Source organism: Chelonoidis abingdonii, chromosome 5 (assembly GCF_003597395.2).
Source record: "Chelonoidis abingdonii isolate Lonesome George chromosome 5, CheloAbing_2.0, whole genome shotgun sequence".
Lineage (NCBI taxonomy): Eukaryota > Metazoa > Chordata > Testudines > Testudinidae > Chelonoidis > Chelonoidis abingdonii.
Genome location: NC_133773.1, coordinates 22489190 through 22512175, shown reverse-complemented (window position 1 = coordinate 22512175; position 22986 = coordinate 22489190). Strand labels below are relative to the sequence as shown.

Sequence of the window (22986 nt, the reverse complement as noted above, 5' to 3'; positions counted from 1 at the left end):
ATAAAATACTCACTCTCTCCTGTTGAAACTGTTCCACTGGGTCTAAACAGAGTCCCTTGAGAAGGGGGACTGGACCCTCTGTCTTCCATGTCCCACGGCTGGGTTGGGAGTTCTTTGAGTTGTGTGCTGCCCCATTCAGCTGCATGCACCCATCTGATTTCACTATCTACCAGTGCATGTAATGTGAACAGATGTAGATGGGAATGAAGTATTCTGTGTCTACCCATGTCCATCTGAAGGGATGTATGTCTCTGTACACAGACGGGTGGGGGAAGCATTAAACCATTCCTCTTTGGCTAGAGGGAGGCTGCAGTTGCCTGCCTGGAGTTCAGGGCTTTGCAGCAGAACAGCACTCAGATGCAGGTGTGGGGGAATTAGCCCCTTACACCTGCACACAGCAGGAGCACTGCATCAGGGTTTTTTGTGGGCTGACTTTGACAGTGTGAGAGGTTCCTTTTCCTTCAAGACACTCTGCTGAAGTGAATCACGCTTAGACTTGTGATTTGGACTTGGCTGAAAGTAGCCACATTTTCACCTTTGTTCTGATTGGGGGTTACCACGTCCTATTTGTCTAGCCCTTAAACGGACAGACCATTCCTTTCATGTCCTGTTGTGCTTTACAGTAAGGCACACTAGCAAGGCATGTCAAATCGTGGTTTCCTCTCTAGCTTGCCTGTCACATTTTCCCAACAAGGAAATATCCCACTGCTTAAGTCTAAGTCTCCCTGTCTGCTCATAGGTCACAACAATGTATTTGGCGGTGGCAACCAGCAAGTCAGATTGGTAGATAGTGAAAAACATTCAGTTCAAACTCTAAACATCCTGAGTGAGCTGCATCCAGGAAACACAAACACAGTAGGGTGAGGCGAGGGGGAGGGGGCAGAAATCGCTGCTGAGTGAAGTTTTGTGGGCACAAGAAAAACACTCCAATGGTTTGGGCCAGATACTGTTTTCACCAGCTGAGCATCTGGTCTGATCATGTATAAACTCTGTAGCCATTCCATAGAGAGAGATTTTGCAATAGGAGTATATCTTGCAAAAGTGCTATTTAAATGTTAATATACCCATTGTTTTAAAAGTTTTTATAGGTTTTGTACCAATGAAATGCAGTTATACTGGAACAATAAAGACATTAAAAATAAGCAATGGCTAATATTTCTTACATGCCAAAAAGCTGGCATCCAAATAACTCGTGTATTAGCTATGAAGCTAGGAAGGGAGAAAATAGATATTTCTCCAATTTTTCACAGAGCAAAGCCTGGCCAGTGATTAACAACCACAGTTTGGCAATTAGCATATTGGAGGGGTTAAAGGAGTGAGTTTAGTTCCTCTCCTAGGGTCTGTCTCACCACTACAGTACTTTATACTTTATTGCTTTATGCAGTTGTTACCCTTGACAATACTAGAGTAGTACAGTGGTTAATCAGAGTTGTAGTATTTAGGAAATATTTAATAGTTGTTTTCATGGCTTCCTGTTTATACCATATTGTTCATTCGCTTTGTTTGTTTTATGTAACTACTGTTCCTAGAGGTTTTATATCCTTTCCTTTATTACTTTGACTTTCTCTTTTATAAACTAGTCAATGGATGACTAAACATGTGGGCCAGATTCTGTTCTCACTTCTACATCAGCATACCTCCATTCACTTCAGTGGAGCTACTCCTACTTTCCACTGGTGCAAGTGAAATCATGCAGAATCAGGGCCTAGAAAATCTGTTCTGATCTAATATGATGACATGGGGAAGTACATATGCCTAGTCAGGACAGTCTCAGCACTACTGGTATCGTGTACATAGTGAAAATGAAACTGCTTGGGAGACGGATGTGTACAACAATTGAATGGTTGGCCAATCTTTCCCCAAAGCCACATCGCTATCTTACTTTCAAGTTGGTTAATGCAACACCTGTGTTTAATTAGAATTCTGTAACAATGTACAATTTACTTTTCAAAAGAATTGGCTGGGTTAATAACTTAGCATTAGGGACTATAATGGTTTAGGACAAATTAAAACCTTAGTTAATATGCAACACTTTCTGTACTCTGATGTAAATGAAGCTAAACAGATTTATACCCCTGAGGAGCTAGCCCTATATGCCAATAAAACAAATATCTTTAAGAAGAAAAGTGACTTATGCCAAAAAAATTTTAATCATGTGCCAGAGCTCCTATCTCTAATATCTTATCTCAAACAATAAATTGCCAAAAACACTAAAAGGGAAAGTTAATCCATTAGTCTCAGTGGTGGATATGTTTGGGTCTCAGTTGTGACTGATAGTGGGTCTGAAGTTTTGGCAGAAAATGACTTAATGGACCAAGTGGTGTAAATTGTTGTCACTTCATAGACGTCAATGAGGTTTTGTCAAAATATGCTAGCTGAGGATCTAGCTGTCGTGTGTGTGTGTGTGTGTGTGTGTGTGAGAGAGAGAGAGAGAAACCTATTTTAATCTAGAGTATGAGGCCAAACCAATGTAAGGAAGTAATTTCTCTACTTGGAAACAATAAAGTACAGAAATAAATGGGAAAAGGTTAATCAGCATGGGAATTAAACCACAAGACCTGAGTTCCAGGATTTAAAGACTGAACCCTGTTGTGAAGGTAGGTTACATTAAATGAAAATAAGTCCTCCTAATAATTGCAGTAATTATTAATGTAATTAATACTTCACTTGTATGGACCGTTATCAGATTCCCAGCATCTGGCACAGGTCTCTGTGACCAACAGCCATGGTGGAACAGAAGGGAGAGGTGCTTTTCTAAAATAAGAGAGGAGCTGGCCAAATGCTTCAGATATTCTGGGAAGGCCATGCCTAAGAGAGGCTGTTAGTAAACCTGGAGCATGTGCCCAAAGCTGCTCTGTCAGTCATGGCCACACTCCTGTGCCAGCCCAACACATTCCTTCAGGGAGCCAGAGTGGTGCTGTCAACATTGGTTGGCCGCCTCCCTATTTCTGCCAGAGCACTTGCAATTAAATTATGGCAGCCTTCTGTACCTGCGTGCTAGATGGAAGGGACCCCTGTTTTTTAATTTAAACCTAAGAGTCTTGTTATTTCAAATAGTTGCAAACTACTTTTTAAAAAAAAATGAATTAGCATTATTTTAAGGGTGCTCTCCATATTGACATGACTCATCCTATGCATAAGAGAAAGAAGGAAATTCCTCTATTGCAGTACATTTATTCCCCACTGTTGTAAGATGGTTGGAGGGTGTGGAGCCAGCCGGCCATATAGATGGACAGACAGAAAAAAGTCCACTTTGTGTGGGAGAAAAGTGGAATGGGTGACTTCAAACATCTAAACTGAACTTTCCCAGTGCCTTTCTCAAACTGATGAGTCATATAGTGCCTTGTTTTAGAATGTGCTGAGAGATTAAGTTCACACTTCTATTTCCCTGAAGCATAAAGTTATTTTTAAAACACTGCATTCATTATTTACTCTTTTCCATAGGAAATTTCAGTGAGGCTATGATACAGTAAGATTTTTGTTGTTTGTTTGTTTCATGTTATTGGGAATAAATGACTGCCATACAGTACAAAGATGGCTACATGAGCATTTATTTATGCATAAGTGAATGTTTGTTTTTTAAAGTAAAGTTTTGGAGTAAAGTGGCCTTTTCTGAGCCTCCAAGTGGTGTCCACTATTTGGCTCAAAAAAGGTTAAGATTGAAAGATATTTCCCCATATTAGCCTGATGATATGAGGTTTTTCATTCCACTCTAAGTCCTACAATGGTGGCCAAGTCCATGTGCATTTTTGCAAGACTGGGGTCTTAATTATTAAGGGACTAAGGTCCTGAGAGGTGTTGAGTACCTGCAGCTCTTGTTAGTCTATGAGAATGGCCCACGTTCACTACACTTTGAGATCAGGGCCCCAAACCCTTAATAGTGTCACCTCTGTGACCTGATGCTAGGAAAGATTCAAGTCTCTGCTAAGCACCTGAGAATGCCCTCCACTATTTTGATGGAGAGGCTGTATGTGAATCCTCTTATAGGAAAATAATGTTTTCAGAATGCATATATGGCCCGATCTGGGGCCCTGTGAAGTCAAAAGGAGTTTTTCCACTACCTTTATTGGACTTTGGATGAGATCCATAGAGCTCAATTCTGCAAGGTGCTGAGCATTCTGGCCCCAACACAGCAGACCATTTAAGCGTGTGCTTCATTTTCAGCTCAAGATCAGTCACATTCAACTCAATGCACTTAGCATATAGTTAAAGTTAAGCAGAGCCTCAAATGCTTTGCTGGGGGGGCAGGAAGGAGTGTTCAGCATTACCTACAGAATCGAGGCCATTCATTACAAAGTGAATGTTGTGGTGATGAATGACAGTTGAGTGGCTCTCCAGCCATTACCTGCAAGGTGTCTGGCAGGAATAAAGGGCAGAGCTTCCTTGTATTAGGTTAGCACTCATGGTCTACTGTGTGATGCATAAATTTGTTGTGAGGCAGAGTCACTGCCTCAAAGATCTTCACAAGCTACAAGACAACTCCTAATTCTTTTGCATTTAAACTTAGTTCTATTTTTTCTAGAAAAGGTGATGAATAATGTCATTTCTCAACCCTAACATAATTTTTGTTGGGGAAATCTGTACATTATATTAATACTCAAGTTCATTCATCAGAACTAATGTCAGGGATTAAAAATGGTTAAGCAATCAGAAAAAAGGACTTCCTTTTCAATATTTAAACTGTTTGTTTAATGATCAAAGTCTTATGATTTTAAAGCAGCAAGATAAAATGGGTTTACAATTTCTAATATTTGTAGTTTGACATCACATCTCATGCTGCTGCTGTCACAAGACTAAAGTCCTCTCACTTTTTAAATGAGGTGTGAGTCATTGTAGTGTCATAGGCTGATTTAGGACACGTTAACTATCATTACTGTCTACACAGGACTTACTCCAGATGACCAATGAGGGTATCTACCTGACTATACAAAGCGCAGGAATGTTACTCTCCCCCCCCCCACTTTTTTTCCCACAGAGCTAATCATTGACATCACGTAGAAAAATCACATTAATTCCATAGGTGTCCTATTTATGGAGAAATATACAGCTGAAATATAGGAAAAATCATTCTCTTCTCACATTTTAATTAAAAAATATCAAGCCAGATTGTCTATGATTTGCATAAGTTCTTGCATCTTCATAGGTCTTGTTATGAACTAGAGAATATACTTTGAATTTCATCTCTTTATATATATTTTTAATTTATTCCTGTAATTTTCAGTTGCTATTTCATAGAAAGGACAATAGGTCAGCCCTTTTGTTGGTAATTTAACATATATAAACGCACATAGATAATGCTGAGCCTGTGTATTTCAGTGGAAAGCGGGTTTGCTTCATATTTAGAAGGGCATATATTTAACTCATTAAGTGAAGGTTTTGTTTTTGTTTACTTTTACCAATTGGTGACAATAAAGTAATCCTTGGCAATATCCTAAAGCAGCAAGCAAGCAAACAAAACAATCGGACAACAGTTCACCTATATAAAGTTATAAAGACGCTTGATTCACCACTCTGTTGCTTGAGTATTATGTCTCCGGAAATGCATTGAATTAAATGGGACTGATTCCTTGCTTAAAGTTACATATGCACTTAAGTGCTTTGATGGAACAGGGCTTACATGAGCTAAAATGGGTTGCTTGGTAGACCTTTTTGGTCTGTGAGCAATCATGGTAAATGTAACACAAAAAATTATTACATTATAGTGGCATCCATTGTAGTAGTCCATGAAGAAAACACTTGTAGATGTGTTAGTTCGCTACTGAACTGAAATGAAGATGAGCTGTTTTAAAGCCAGATTATTTACAGGTGATTAAGCACATTTTAGTAGTGGATTTCTATCTGTGTGCACGCGCACTCATGCACACACCACATTTATTCTTAGCCTCATATTCCAGGTAACTTCATATTCCTGCCTTGATCTATGCCTAGGCAGACCCATATCTTCTAAACTGCATATGTACATAACTTAACCAGCTGAGCATCTAACTGATCATTTTGCTTGTGCTTTTACTCCTCTTGGGCAACCAGTTGTGGCAAACAGGCAAGTAAATTGTGCCTGTTCCTTTCTGAATATATGATTTTGAAGATTTGGATCTTGTGCGTATCTGAAGGATCAGCAGTTAGTGTGAATGCAGAGGATGATCTTTAAAGTTGCAAGAAATGAAAGCAAGCAGTGTTTCATGTATTATTTCAAACTAGATGTACTAATGTCAATTGCAGCAGGAAATCTTTTGGACTTCTAATGATGGGTAAACTGATCCTGTTACTCTTGTCCTCCACCCCCAGCCCTGAATATCAGAGTACACGTGTAAAATACAAAAGTGCTCTGCAGCAGCAACAGTGAAAGCTTAAAAACTGAAGCTACTATATTGCTCTAGACAGCTTGTCAGTACTGATCACGTCAAATGCAAATGTAATGTGTAGGAGAAAAGTGTGGTTATTAGCCTCAATTTTCTAGTACTGTGTGTGTGAACTACACACTCTTCCACTCTACTTTTCAACTGTATATTATAAACTCTATAGATAGAAGCCCATGATAATATCTTGTGTTGCATGGTAATGGGGAAGGTTACCCTTGCTCAATTTCAGTTAAACTGTTGTAGATTAGCTTTAATTGAGGTTCACGCCATGAAATCAGAGGAAAACAGGTTTTTTTCTTTTGTCTCTCAAACGTTGGAGGCAATAAGCACACCTCCAAGGCTAATACTTTTCCTTTCATCAGAAAATATCTGGCCCGTATCTGTTCTGTGTTTTAAATGGTTGAACGGGTATGAATACTTAGTCTAATTTATATTTTTAAGCACATATCTCACTGCCTAACAAACAAATACTTCCCTTGCATCCCCTCACAATTTATATTTAGTTGGGTTGGAAACACTTTGGGACGTATTTTTCATTGTGGCGCAGCAGCTACAGTCACAGTTTCTATCCAAGCCCCCTTTCTTCTGTATGGATAAGACTCCCTGATGAGAGGCATATCCCATGATGCACCAAGGGGGCTTGCAGGCACAATGACTATGTGCCCATTATTACAGACCCACCTGTTACAGCCATGCATGAACACATTGCTCTTTAAAAATAAACAGACAAAAGAGCTCTATAATAGATAATGATGGTTATCATTGAGATCGGGACAACCTCCCACGGTATTTTAGTTAGTATGGGCTACGAGGGGTCCCAGTAAATGAAATACAGAAATGCCCCCACCCCACCCCAAAGAGTTGAATTATCTTTCTTAAAGGCAGTAATTTAGGTACTTCAGCTTGATCAGAGGGAAACAGGACAATATACTATGCTAGTAGGAACCTAGTTTTCCCAGCCATTCAATGCCAGACTCTGTATGGTGCAAGGAGTCTTGCCCTTTAAGCTCCTTGATCAAGGCTAGGCACCATCACAATCTGGCACCCAGGAGAGTACAAGGATTGCATCCTCCTAGTGCATAGGGAGGGTGCATATTTTATACCATACTTGTCAACATATCATTCTGCAGGTAGGGTACGTGCAGGGCTATGTCCCCTTTCTTTCCTCCACATAGAGAAACACAGAAGAGAGCACACATACGACACTATCCTAAGGACAAGGTATGTGTACATCACGTTATGCTCCTGGGAACTGCAGGAGGAGGGGTGGAATGCCCTGAGCCAGCACCCGTTCTGCATGGAGTTCTCCCTGCAGTATCATGACTTGAAAGGCCATTTTGTATGCAATGTGTAGAATTTGGCCCTAATGGTCCCATTTGGGGATATGGTTGTGGTTAATAACAGACGAGAGAAGGATTGTTCTAGCTAATCTGATTATGAGCCATCATTTGTTCTTCTTAGACTCTGTAGAGGCAGATCTAAATGCTAATCTTAAATGGGCTTTGTAAACAGAAGGCTCTTGCTGGTGAAGGTCAAGCTGTAACAATTCCCTTGGGGGACCTGTCAGTGGTTACATTGATCTTCTCACCATGTTGATTATGCTGTTATCCCACCTTGGGTACCTCTGGGTCTTGGCTCTCCTTTTGCTCCGACAGTTTGATATTGAAAGTCTGTGTTTGATCTCCTTGACTCTGCTGATCGCATCAGGTACCTACAAGTGGAGGGGCAGGAAGAACTTTTTATACTGTTGCTGTCACTATTAGAATAAAGGGGAGCCTAGCTAGAGTAAATTATTATTGATGTGCTGCCTATACTTTAACAAAGAGCTCCCACAAATATTTCCCTGACTATGTGATAAATCTTGTGTTATAGCTGGTTGGGAATCTTCCACTGAATATTTTTTTTTGTGGAAAATGAAGCTTCTGCTAAATCAAAATATTCCCTGGGAAAATTTAGTTTTGTTGAAATTTTCCATTTTGGGTTGGGTTGACCCAAATTGAAACACTTTTTAGTTTGTTGAAATGTTTTGTTTCATTCTGGGTCAATTCAGTATTAATCTCTGTCTGCTTGAGTTGCCTAGGAGCCCAATGATACTGTAATTTGGCTGCCTTGTGCCCCCTTTTCTGTGGAACAGAATCCCTGATTCAAGTACATATCTCATGATGCACTACAGTCTCCCCTCTGGCTGAATTGACACAATGCATCATAGGAGTCTCATTAACACAGTACATCATGGGACATAGAGTCCGCCTGGGGAGCACAATCCGTAAAACAGAATGGCAGCAGGAGGTCACCCAGACTACAACTTCCATGAGGCACCATTGCATTTTGAGGGAACCCAGATTAATGCTGAACCAAGATGAAATTTAACATTTTGATTTAAGGAAAGTTGGAACAAAATTATTTGAATTGGAATTTTTAGGAACTTCCCATTCTGTGAACAAATTGGCTATTATAACTCTTCATCCTGATTTGGGACAAAAATGAATCTGGAAATACTGGAATTTTCCATGTGATGGCTCATTATGTACCAGGGGCCATGTGTGCTCAAAAGAGCAGAGGTGAGGGAATCTAATCACTTATTCTGTCATTTAAATCTAGATACCTGTTCATAACCAAGGAATGAGGGAGCAGCACCTGCAAACAAACCTATAATACTGTAAACTTCTTGAGAATATTTTTACTTTATCTCTGAAAACTAAATTGACTAAAATGGGTTTATAATGAAAACCATTTTTCTATCCTTAACTACTGAAGAGTGGTTGATACTTTCAATACTATTACTGCCTGATGTATCACAGTGTTTGCCTTGTTTAATCTGAAGTACGGCATGGGCAGTGGGTTATCCTCGTCAAAAGACTCATTTATATTTTCAAAATACCTGCCATTTGGCCTATTCCAAACTGGAGGGGGGAGCAACAGAAGAGTTGTAAGAAGGCTCTCACACAGAGACCACATGGGCATAAATTTCAGAATAAGTTCATTGTCCTCAGCAGAATTATGCCTCACTTTCTGCTATTGTAACTGAGATCAGAATCTAGCCCGGAAAAGACTATTCAATTGTCAAAGCTACACCCTTCCAGTGCAGGGTGGAGGACATAGGAGATACTCATCAGATACTGTATTCAGTCTGAAACAATATATGTAAGTAACAATAACATCTGTTTGTTGTGATTTACCTGTTGTCCCTCATTTTATATTTAGATTGTAAGCCCTTTAAGGGTAGGGACAGTCTTTTTTTTTTTTTTTTTTTTTTCTGTATACATACAGTGACTAGTACAATGGGACCCCCTCTCTGACAAGGGACTCCAGGCATGTTTACAATAAAATAATCTTCAAAAAAAAGTCAGCATAAATGTCTTAGATATTTTTCATGAATGGCTCATAAGCATTAAATATGTCAGTATAAAAATGACTTTGAGGTTGCCCTTTGCTCCCTCACTAAGAAATACATCCTGGCTAATAAACACTTCAGCATCAGAATACGACTATTACCTTGTGAACAAAAGCCAGCCCTAAGAATCATCTGAATATATGTGATCACAGCACTTTTTCATCATTCTTAATGGGAAGGAAAATGTGTCAGGATTGGAAGAGTTAGTAAATTGTAACTTTGAGGGAGCTGCTGTACTTACTGATATTACAAATTTAACTTATTTATTTTATAAGCTGCTTTTGTCAATGAGCAGAGAAGAGGTAACCTATTTCTGAGGGTACGTCTACACTGCACGATTATTTCGAAGTAGTTTAAACCGATATTACGAAACCGATGTTATAAAATCGGTTTTGCGCGTCCACAATGCGATCACAAAATCGATTGCTTGTGTCCATGGTCCAAGGCTACCATCGATTTCAGGAGCGGTGCACTGTGGGTAGCTGTTCCTCAGCTATCCCATAGTTCCCACTTCCGGGTTGAGAGCACAGTGCCTGATGGGGCAGAAAACATTGCCCCGGGTGGTGCTGGGTACAGCCTCACCCCTCCCTTTGTGAAGGCAGCAGACAACCCTTTGGCGCCTTTTTCGCGGAGTGCATTGAGCAAACGCCATAGCACAGCAATCTTTCCCTTTTTTTTTTCACGTGGTGGTGGGGGGAAATAAACTGAGGAGCTGTTCCCTGAACCACGCCAGACACTGTGTTTGAACCTACAGACATTGGGAGCTCAGCCAAGAATGCAAATAATTTTCAGAGACTGCTGTGGACTGTGGGATAGCTGGAGTCCTCAGTACCCCCTCCCTCCCTTCATGAGCGTCCATTTGAGTCTCTGGCTTCCCGTTACGCTTGTCACGCAGCGCTGTGTATCCTGGAGTTTTTTATTCAAACGCTTTGGCATTTCGTGTTCTGTAACGGAGCTGGATACAACAGATTTGTCTCCCCATACAGCGATCAGACCTAGTATCTCCCGTACGGTCTATGCTGGAGCTCTTTTTCGATTTCAGACTGCATCGCCAGCCGTGCTGATCAGAGCTCCACGCTGGGCAAGCAGGAAATGTAATTCAAAAGTTCGCGGGGCTTTTCCTGTTTACCTGCCCGCTGCATCCGAGTTCAGATTGCTGTCCAGAGCGGTCAGTGCTGCACTCTGGGATGCCGCCCGGAGGCCAATAACGTCGATTTCCGTCCACATGAACCCTAATCCGAGTTATCACTATCGAATTTAGCGCTACTCCTCTCGTTTGGGAGGAGTTCCGAAATCGATTTAAGGAGCCGTTTAACTCGATATTAATGACGACGTCGTGTGAACGGATACAGCGTTAAATCGGTATATCGGCCATTAAACCGATTTAAAGTCGCAGTGTAGACCTGGCCTGACTGAAATAACTTGCATTCAGTGCAGTTGGATTCTACTGAGACTCTGAATGTGTTTTATTAAGCTGACCAGCTACCCACATGGTGCTATAATAAATGCGACAGGACAAGCAGATGGCTACCCCATGGAAAATAGAAGGAGCAAAGCCTAAATAAAATCCCTTTCTTTTCTCCAAGGAAACACGAGATTGACTTTATCAGTTTGACCAATACTTTCTGAAAAAGTTGGTCACTGGGAACTTCCACGCACAATGTTTGCCAGGTTTCTCCCCACACAATGTTATGTAGGGGGAACCAGACATTTTGCCCATCCCCAGAAAAGAAGGTGGACTTTGTAGTGATAATGCCATTGAGGAATTTTGAGAAACCTTTACCTGGATTTTCTCAGCTGCAGTCAAATACAATTGTAACTATTAATGGATGTAGAATGTAGTTGGAATCCATGATATGTAAATACACTGTATTAAATTGTTAAAGGGTGAAATTATGACTCCTTGCCCACTCACCTGCATGATTATGGAAGTGATAGCATTAAATGGAATGACCACTGTTCTGCTGTGTGAGGGGGCCAGGAAGTGGAGAACCCCAGAAAGGACTATTATGCAGCTTCCTTTGCACTGCAGAACCATGCACAGTAGCAACCCTATACACAAAGATGTGTAACAGGGCATGTAGGCAGGTTGGTTGGAGCATGGTCTGTGAGTCTTTGAACTGAGCAGATCCACTAGCCACAGATTCTGCCAAGGCAGGAGGAAGGGGTGGCAATATCACATCATGGCCACTACTACAATCTGGAAGCTTTAGCAGTAGCCAAGGAATGTCTATGTGGGTACTTTATATTCTGCCTCATGCCTAGGTTAGGACTCTGTGTCTTCACCTCATGTTTTAGACCACAGAGACTTGAAGGAGGCAATGCCCGTTTCACCCAATTTCATTAAGATTGTAGCCAATAGAAAAGCCAAGGTAAGCATTTCTGGTTACTTACAGCTGGTACTACGGGGCAAGATTGAGTCCTCATGCTCTGCCTTTAACAGCATGCTTATCACAGCTTTACTTTTCTGTAAAATACTCTAATTTTTTAAAAAAAATTCTGTGCAAAAGAGCAAGCTTTTGTATTAAAAATAGATGGTCTTCAAGAACCCACGTATGTGAGCTTTTTAAGGCTTGTGATGCAAAGATTTCCCTAAGGATTCAACTTTCTGTGTGTTTTCAAATAGAAGAATGTTGATTTTTATTGGAAAATGTTCTGTGAGGAAGTTTCTAATAACAGAACTGAAATATCAGAAGCAATTCCCTTTGATAAATGAATGGGGATGTTAAATTATTAGCTTCATCATGCAGGTAGGTAGGGAAATGATTTTACGCTCCAAGTAAAGCTGGTGCATTTATTTATATTATTACACTAAATAAATAATGATCCTGGACACACCTCCATTATTGTAATGTTTTCAGGGACATTGTTTCCTCTTTTTGAGTCTTAATTGCAGAGGGAAGAGATGGCTTGGGCAGTGATGCTGTCATTAAAAAATAAGTGTGGGAACCTGTAGAGCAGTGTTTCAATGTAACCAATTAGAAATGTGACCTTGGGAAGCACCATTAGCGGTTTAACTAAACGCCAGTTCTGTTCAACTTGACCTCAAAATGGATACATGTGGTATTTGGAGATGGCGGTTACAAATGAACAACACTGATAAACCTTTCCCAGGCAGCAGCTCTTTCATTTGTTTGGTTTCGTGGCTATCTTTTTGCTTCTTTAAAAGAAAAAGAGCATGAGGTTTAAACTAGAGTAACTTGGAGTCTTTAAATCATGATTTGAGGATTTCAGTAACCCAGCCAGAGGTTATGTGTCTGTTAGAGAATTGGGTGGGCGAGGTTCTGTGGCCTGCAATGTGCAGACTAGATGGTCTCTTCTGGTCTTAACGTCTAGACTCTATGAGGCATTAATGTTGTTCCGAATGCTGCTTTGTGCTCTGTTTCACCAGCTCTGTTGGTTTCCTGGGCTTGGAGCTATAAAGGAATTTTCCTTCCTCTGAAAGAATTTCCCACTGGGCTGGCAGGAAATTTGGTCCCTCTTTAGGCATTCTGTCCATCATAATCCAGATGGGCATTTCAGGTCTGTGATTAAGATACTTAGCAGACAAGCTGCTCATGAGCTGAGAAGCCCTTCTTAAAACTCTGTTGGCACACCATTCACTTCATCTTTATTAATGGCGTTGGCAAGTTAAGTTGCTTTCTGTTGTCCTGTTACAGATAACTTGAGCTTGCATGCCTTCTTTCTTGTGCAACCTCAAGAACAATTTCAGGCACAATTTGACTTGGCAGATGGATTACTAGCAAAATCTGTTCTTTAATGATAGGGAAGGCAGAAATGAATTTTCTGATTCTGAATAAAAGAGTGCAGTAGTTGGAAAATATAGGCCCTAAATACTAAAGTTCTGGATGAGGTGTTAAATAACACCTTTTAAATTCTTCATCACAAGAACACACTTTGATCTGCTTCAATCAGATTCAGTGTAGGCCACTTGCTGGGGAGCAGTCAGTGGCAGCTCTGCCTTCAGGGTAGCTGTGGGCTGGGGCATTGCGCTGCTCAGAAAAGCAACAATAATTAAAAGACCTTTAAAAAGGTTTAAAAGTTAGTCTACATTTTCAAAGTGATGAGTGATTTTGGGGGTGTCCTGTCTGACACCTATAAGAGGCCCAATTTTTCAGAACAATGCTTTGAAAATCAAGTGTCGGGTTGGGAACCCAAAATTGTTAGTCACTTTTGAAAATGCCAGGCTAAATAAAGATACCAATAAAATGGCTTGTAAATGTCCAGTAACAACTTCTAGGATTGTGGTGCAGTGGCTCTAACACACATGGTTGCACACATCAGTTGGAGTCCCTATACATTGCAGTTGCACAGAGCAACACAGACAAAGCACTAGAAAGTTTCTCTTCAGTTAAGGCAGGCATAGCTAGAGACCTGCGTGGAACATTGAGAAGTGTCCAGAATAGACCTAAATCTGTTGTGCTCCAGGAGGAGCAGTGGGGCTGATCACAACAGGCTTGAAGGGGTCTCACACCTTCAGACAGAATATTTTATATCCAGGATGGGCAATTTGTCTCTGGCAAATTAGTAGCTGGAAGTAGAGAATGAACTGTGCAGGGAGACGCTCCCACACACACACACACACGCAGTCTGGGGAAGCTGGGATGAGAGTAGTGCCTTCTGTCACTTATGTCATTTGGCATTCAGGGGAGAAACAAGCCAGAGACTCCAGCTGGTAGAATCAGAAGCAACCAAAGCAGGGAACTTCGGACAGTCAGAGAACTGTCAACATTTTGGAGCAGTCTTTCTGTGCCCTGTGCTGATTTGACTATTTATAGGGGCGGCTCCAGGCCCCAGCATGCCAAGCATGTGCTTGGGGCAGCAAGCCGCGGGGGGCGCGCTGCCGGCGCCACGAGGGCAGCTGGCAGGCTGCCCTCGGCGGCTTGCCTGTGGAGGGTCTGCTGATCTCGCGGCTTCGGTGGACCTCCCGCAGAGGTCCACCAAATCTGCGGGACCAGCGGACCCTCCGCAGGCAAATTGCCGGAGACAGCCTGCCTGCCGTGCTTGGGGCAGCAAAAGCCTTAAAGCCGCCCCTGACTATTTATTCCAACCCTCCCTCTCTGCCACCTTCACAGTCTCTGCACCTCAGTTTCATGTAATATCTGCTCTTCTTACCCTTTTCTCCCCTGTCCTGCCCACCCCTTTTCCCTTCAGTGTTCCTTCTCCCTTCACTTTTCTTTCCATTTAACTTATCCTCTCTTAGCTAAACCCCTAACCAAATATCTATCTATCTATCAACTGACATGCATTTGCTGCCATGACAGAGTTCAGTCTCTGTGTTTTATCTCTTTCTCCATCCTGTGTCTGTCTTGTCTACTTAGGCTTTGTCTACACAGGAACTTTGTCGGCAAAACTTTTGTCGTTCAGGGATGTTCAAAAAAAAAAAATGCACACGCACACCCCAAATGACAAAAGTTTTACTGACGAAAAGCGCTCTCCTGCGAACAAAGCTGCTGCCGCTTGTGGGAGGTGAAAGATTTTTGTCGGCAGGAGAGCTTAGACAAGTCTTTAGAGTCTAAGGCCTTTGAAACAGGGACTGTCTTTTAATCTGTTTGTAGATTGCCCCATTTTTGCTTGGTCCTTAGGCACTATGGTAGTAAACATGATTAATGATAATGAAAATAACTTACACACACAAAGAACAGGAGTACTTGTGGCACCTTAGAGATTAACAAATTTATTTCAGCATGAGCTTTCTTGAGCTACAGTGAAAGCTCATGCTGAAATAAATTTGCTAGTCTCTAAGGTGCCACAAGTACTCCTGTTCTTTTTGTGGATACAGACTAACACGGCTGCTACTCTGAAACTTACACACAGAGGGTATGAAAGTGGGGCCTTTCTCATGCTGTTCTTGCAACACAGGGGTTTCCATGCTGAGTGCAGGAGATCTGTTCCATTGAGCCTGTAGCCGGTGATATCAGAATATGGCGTAAAGAGGAAGAGAAATTAAAGTTAAGAGAACAAAGAAGATCCATAGAGTTTTGTTTTAAGAATACTTGCTGTTAAAGTTTGTATGATAGTGAAATGTGTTATGAATTTCATTGTAAAATGTGCATCATTTTGAAGTGTTGTGTAGAGTTTTAGATATGTGACTACCTTAAATCACAGAAGCATGTTCTGCTAAACCCCACGTACCACCACAGCACTTTGACACTGTGTTCCTTTATTTCAAATAATTCTAGGAAGAAAATTAATTATGAACTGAATAATAGATTATTTGAAACTACTGTGTTGCATTCTTAAGTGTACCAGAATGTTGCATTTTTCATGTTACACTTTAAAGAATTCCCAGGTAACATGCCCCCATTGGGTTCACTACTGGTGTTTGGGTTACCATGCCCCAGTTAGACTCATCTTTGATAACAATGAAGTTTAAAGTCCTATGCCTAGTTTCAGTTCCATTTTATGCATCTGTTCCAAGCAGCTGTGACAAATGTGGATATGGGAAGGCGGGGGCGGAACTCTCAGAATCCAGATCTCAGTGTTTATGCCACCCTCATGGTACCATCAAAAGTCATTGAGAAATGAATCATGATGATAGGATACCAGGGTATAATGATACCCATTTTATACATTAGTTCCAGAGGCAGCATTTCAGGACCTGTTAGTCTCTAATCTGTATGAACCTGGGAAGATGTGTTTTTTGGTTTTAAATGTAATTGGTTTTCCACATTTTATCTGTAGCATATATTGGCTTTAGCATGGCAGCCTATGATTTAGATGACAATCAGTAATTGTCCTTTTAGATTGGTCCATGGGGTTTTATTTTTACATTGAACGCCATACTGCAAGTCTAGAAATTATTGAGTGAAAATATTTTAAGTCAATTTCCTTTAAAGTCTATGTAAAATCTATGTCTATGTAAACTGATTTTATATCTGTTTCAGGTTTATCAACACGTGTAAATCTGCATAACAGCATTGATTTAACAAGAACTATGTCATTTTTATACCAGTTAAGATCTGGTTCTTGGTATCAAGAGTTGTGTATCTTTCAATTTAGGACCAACTTGCTCAGGCAAAACTCGTATCTGTCTTCATTTGGAGTTTTGCCTTAACAAGAATTATAGGATTTGGCCCATACAGAATAGGCATCCCTGAGAATATTCATTCTCTTTTAATTTATTGTAGATACTAAATAATATTTTCAATTACAGAGTTTGAATCCAACATCTTTGACATTGAGTTGCACCTTACTGTTGGTCCGTATGAGGAGAGATTAATAAGACTGGGACTTTTCAGCTTGGAGAAGATAAATAAGGAAGTGTTATTTACCCCTTCTCATAACACAAGAACTAGGGGTCACCAAATGAAATTAATAGGCAGTAGATTTAAAACAAACAAAAGGAAGTATTTCTTCAGACAACACCAACCTGTGAAACTCTTTTTTCCAGAGGATGTTGTGAAGGCCAAGACTAACAGGGTTCAAAAATGAACTTGATACATTCATGGTGGATAGGTCCATCAATGGGTATTGGCAGGGATGGTGTCCTGTGTCCCTAGCCTCTGTTTGCCAGAAAATGGGAATGGGCCATAGGGGATAGATCACTTGATGATTACCTGTTCTGTTCATTCCCTCTGAAGCACTTGGCATTGGCCGCTGTCAGAAGACAGAATACTGGGCTAGATAGACCTTTGATCTGACCCACTAGGGCTGTTTGTATGTCCTACTAATTCTAATGGAACTACTTATTCTATTTAATATGCATGAGTATTAGAATCTGGCCCATAGTATCCTTCATTTTGTGCCATGCTCTAAAATTGAAAAAAAAAAACCCCATAATGCTGTGTATTTTGATATACTTCTTCCTTCTGACCAGATAGTTTGCACATACTGTGAACATGTTAGAACTGTTGTTAAGTGATGCTCATGTAAATAGGACCGGTTCATCATCTATAACATAATCTTTGTGGAATAACCATTTGCCTTATTTGTATCTTAAAACCTCCCCTACTCTAGTGACCCAGTCCTGCAAATATTTGAGCACATGAATAATTTTACTCCCACAAATAGTTACATGGAAGTCAATGGGACTACTCAATTGACTAAAGTTACTCATAGGCATAAATGTTTCCAGGATTGGGCCCTTCCAGTGTAATCCTCAAAACATAATTTATTTGCTGATTTTGAGCTAGACAAGTCCCCATGGTACTGGAAAGTTTCTCAGGGAAACTCCAGAAGTTGACACTGATATCATCCCCATGAGGTGAGAGGTTTCTGGGCACATCCACGCGGGTGGAGGAGTATTGGGGTAGGCGGGGGTGAAGTTGTAACCCTCCAGCAATACAGGGGAATTCAGCAGTATTCTTGTGGTACCTGCTATCACAGGTGCTGACTTTTTTTTCTTTGCTGGTGGATACTCCTCTCCACCCCCTCCCCTCAATGCTGGATGCAGGCAAGGCTTTGAGGGAAGATGCCAAGTGGGGCTAGGGCATGAGAGGGGCCTCAGGGGAGGGGGCAGAGCCTCATGGAGAAGAGGTTGAGGGGCAGGGCCTTGGGGCAGAGCACGGGTGGACTGGGGAGCGAGGGCATGGTCCAGGCACAAGGGCCCACAAAAGATTAATCTGGACCTGCAGGTGCCGAGCACCCCCTACATTTTTTTCGATGGGTACTTGAGCCCCAAAGCATCTACAGAGTCAGGTGCCTACGTCTGCCAAGGCCATATGTTTGGAGAGTCGGTGCCACCTTTAACTTGGCATTATGGCTCTTTAATAAGATGTGCTGCCATGGGGTCCTGGACTGCTACGTACTTACTATCAAGCCTGGGTGGAGGGCATAGAATTTGTAGACCTGAATTATGACAAGGACAACATTAATTGCCATGGGGGTTTTCTGAGGTCACTCCATGGGGTTGCCTGGAGATGATGCCTCCTAGAGCTCCACCACCAACTGTCTATGTCCCCTAGCCAAAATACTCACACAAGCTGAACAGTATTCATAAAGGACAATGGCGTGTTAACATGGAAGGGTGATGCTGCACTGGCTCCTCTTCCCCAGTCTCTGACTGTCTGGGATCCACTGTTCTGGGATTTCCACAGGTTTTGTTCTCCTGTTGTCAAGCCGCAGAGGGGATGATATGGCCCTTTGCTTTCACTAACCAACTACTCTGTCCATAATGGGAAAAAGAACACTGAAATAAACATATTTTTCAAGGTGAATTGTAAAGAAACCCGTGACAGCCTGTTGCTTTTCTCTCCTGTTTTAAACATTAGAATGAAGAAGGAATCTCGCAGGAAGGAATGATGGATAATACAGATATGCCAGTGGACCCAGATAATGAGGCATATGAAATGCCTCCTGAGGTAAATCTTCCTTTGCTGTGCTCTCTGAATGTATGTGGCTAATGGACATCTAAGCATTTAGCACGGGGACTTTATGCCAAAGTGATCCAGGTGCAGAAATGTAATGATGATGATACTTATATGGATGCACAGAGGGGTGCTTCCCCTCTATGGGTGCCCAGTGGCTGAGAGGTTGCAAAGAGGAGGCAGATCCATGACTCCAATCCTCTTCACTCCATGCTGTGGAGCTGGCCAGCCATGCAGAGGTATATGAAGCTGCAGTATAGTAGCAGACATGCAGCCTCTGTGACCAGGATCTCAAGGACTCAGAATGCATCTGTAAGGCAGCACACCCACCTGGAGCTCCACACCACCCATTGATTTGAGCCAAAATGGCACAATCAAGCCCAACAGAGGAGATTTGCATCAGATTCACACTTGGCTGTAGGACTCTGTGCATAAGTGCTCTGTTATATAATTACTAAGTAAAAGTGAATCCGTACTATTTCTGTGTGATAGAGCTCATTGTTAGGATGACTGCCAACCCATTGTTTTGGATAACCAGCTGACTTTAGCAGGAAACTTTAATTCCTGGGAAATAATAATTCTTTAGGGCCAAATGTTGTCTTTGGAAGCATGCTAACAGCATGAAATTAATGGGAATTGCTCCTTCATTCGTTTGAAGGCAAAGGGTGGCTTTTAGTACTGTAGCGGTGGGATACCTGGAAAAAAGAGGGGAGGCCACCCAGTCTAACCAAACCCTTTTAATGCAGCCAGAACACCTGCTTTCCCCCAAATAGTACCTCCCTAATCCAGTGCATATGTAGCACCACCCCTTGCATTTCTGATTTCCCTCACCCAGCTTCTCTCAAAACACAGTATTACATTATTAAATATTTTCCTTGCAGTAATGATATTTGAGAGAACAAGTATACTTACACACGCATGCACGCACACACAAACACACACATTCCAGAATAATCCACAATAAAGTCCCTTTTTCTTGTATTTTGTAAGAGATGGGAGGAAATTAGACCTTTGTCAGTGTATGAGTTCAAGAAAAAAAAATGTGTGTTCACAGTATCTTCTTTCAACAGTTTCCTAATTTTGTGGATAACATTTTATAAGACACAGCAAATCACTTTTACTCCCTTTGGCTCATGCTGTCAAGAAAGTAAAATCTTTTGTCTCGTAGTTTCCTTCCACTAATGCTGAATTACTTTGGTCCCACTATATATAGTATTGCTACAATGCATAGGGTACCAGCATGAGTAATCAGACTGGTTGTTTCACAGAATTGCCATTCATGGGTTTGATCATGAAAGGCCAGGAGTATCTGGGGCCTGATCCAGCAAAGTACTTAGATATATAATTAACTTTTAGCACCTGAGTAACTAAAATCAATGGGACTACACATGCTTAAGTGATTTACTGAGTCAGTGAGAGTGCCTGCAACTCCCACTGGATTGCACAGGGCAACAGGAATTTCAGGTACCCAGCACCTCGAAAGGTCATGCCCAATTACTATAATTGGACATCTCTTGGTAAAGGAATAATAATTTAAGTCCACAAATATAGTAATTGCCACTAAGACCCTGATCCAATTCCCACTGAAATCAGTGGAAAGTCTCCCATTTAGCTCAGTACGAATTGGATCAGGTCCCCTATAAATACGAAAGATCTGGATGAAAATAGTTAATTCACTATTGAGCATGAAAATAACTTGAAGCGTACAGTCTGCTTATCTGCCATGATATTTCAGACTTGTAGATTTTCACAGTAAACTCTTCTAAAGCAGCAGGAGGATAACACTTCAATCTCACTTGTCACTCAATAACAGGCCTAAAAGTGGCAATTCTTCAACAAAAAGCTTCAAAAACAGACTCCAACATGAAGCTGCAGAACTGGAATTAATTTTCAAACTGGACACCATCAATAAAGACTAGGAGTGGTTGGGTCATTACAAAACCTAAACTTAATTTCCCCAATACTAATTTCTCCCTACTGTCTGTAATGGGCCACTCTCTTACCACTTCAAAAGTAATTTTTCTTCCCTTGGTATCCTGCTGTTAATTGATTTATCTCGTTAGACTGCCCTTACATGAAAGGATGGGGGTTGCTTTACCAAGTGTATTTATACCTGTTCCTGTATTTTTCACTTCATGCATCTGATGAAGTGGGTTCTAGCCCACAAAAGCTTATGCCCAAATAAATTTGCTAGTCTCTAAGGTGCCACAAGGACTCCTCGTTGTTTCTTCTAGAGCAGTTTTCCATCCTAGGTACTGATCCTTCCAATACAAACTCATGTACTTAATTTTTAAGCATATAAATTATCCCATTGATTTCAGTGAGATTATTAATGAATTTAAAGTAAAGCGCATGCCTAAATGCTGTCCTAGATTAAGACTGATGATATGTTGCCACTGAAATGAGCAGCAATGAAGCTTTTCCTTCAACACATTATAGAAATACATAGAGGTGGCTTAAGTGCATGTTATATACAGAAATGTGATTTTCTCTTTGCTTATTAGTTCTCTGGGGAATTCTCTAGATATCAAAAGCTGTAAGTAATCTTAGCCATTGATATGGAAGTTGAATGGCAAGTTAACCTCAGGGGAAGTCTAATTAATCTGTAAACACCTTTTTCTTGTAAATTAAGTACTGGGTATTTGGAAAACCAGCTAAAGTAATGCCAACCAAATAAAGATAAATAGCCAGATTGTGTTCTAAATAAAATCAGTGACCTTTTTTCCATTTACCCCAGCGGGAGTAGAATTGGGCCTAAAATGAGACTTTTTCTAAGTGTTACCAATTTTGATTTTTGCTCTTCTCAATAGGAAGAGTATCAAGATTATGAACCTGAAGCATGAAAATCTCTTCCCTCTTTCTATCTTCTGAAATCTACTAACAAAGACGTCCTGTCCTGTACAAGTGCTGAGTTCCAATGTGCCCAGTTGTAAACTTTTTTTTATAGTTTTTACAGTGTATTTTGAAGTCTTCCATCAGCAATGATTGGAGTGTCTGGGTCTGCGCCCTGCTTTCATTCCAGTGATTCCCTCCCACTGAAATGAACAATTGGGTGGCAGGGCCATTGTCGTGCTGTGGATATTGTGGCTTCAGGTTTTAAAAGTATAAAAAAAAAAATTTAACCACCTAAGTGTCTATTGCTTATTTCTAAACCTGTACATGTTTTATTGCTAGGTTGTCAGTAATTTGGTATTGTTTCTGATACAAGGATTTTGTTTTTGTTTCTTATTACTCTGTTTCGAGATTAATTTATTGTGAGAACTGTTTATATATACATATATAAAGTAACTGAGCATGAACTATGCACCTATAAATATTAACTTAACATTTTTATTGTTTTGTGATGTGTTTTATTAATGTATGTCTGTAAATAATGGTGTTCAACTGAAGCAAATAAAATGTAATTCACTAAAAAATAAACTTTCATATTAGTGGTGATTTACAGCACATTCTTTCCTTTCTAAGAGTATATATTCAATAATTCAGGATAAGTATCTCATTGTGAAGGAGTTGCAGCAAACAAAATTATATTACAAACAGTATAAAAGATGGGAGGATGGATTATACGCCAGCTGAAGATATGGCCCTCTATGCTTGTGGGTGTGGTTTATTAAATAAAAGTTTACAAAATAGATGTTTTGATAGTGACAATAAAGAATCAAGAAACAAAAGTGGCCATCAACAATTTAATGCAGCAGTTTATCAGGAAATTGTAAGAACCTATGAAGAATCATTGTCTAGAGGTGATTAAAATACCAAGATATGGAGAAACCAGCTGAGTGATGGATTGGTTGCACCATATTTGTGTCAGGTAAAATTTGACTATAATTTGTTTTCCCAAAAATAGACCCAATTGTATGGTTGCTGTTTTACAGCACCGAATGTTAGTTCTTTATTAAAGCTAAGTATCTCTATATTTACTGTG

The 22986-nt window shown here is 40.7% G+C and overlaps 1 protein-coding gene across 1 annotated transcript in view; it reads left to right on the top strand.

Annotated features, from left to right (window-relative positions):
* SNCA (synuclein alpha) overlaps window positions 1–22467 on the top strand; it is a 126722-nt gene extending 104255 nt beyond the window's left edge. The window contains exons 5-6 of the mRNA XM_032782102.2: window positions 18966–19055; window positions 21872–22467. Of these exons, the coding sequence (XP_032637993.1) occupies window positions 18966–19055; window positions 21872–21904 (123 nt within the window). The 3' untranslated portion in view covers window positions 21905–22467. The remainder of the gene's footprint in view (window positions 1–18965; window positions 19056–21871) is intronic.
* The last annotated feature ends 519 nt before the right edge of the window (window positions 22468–22986 follow it).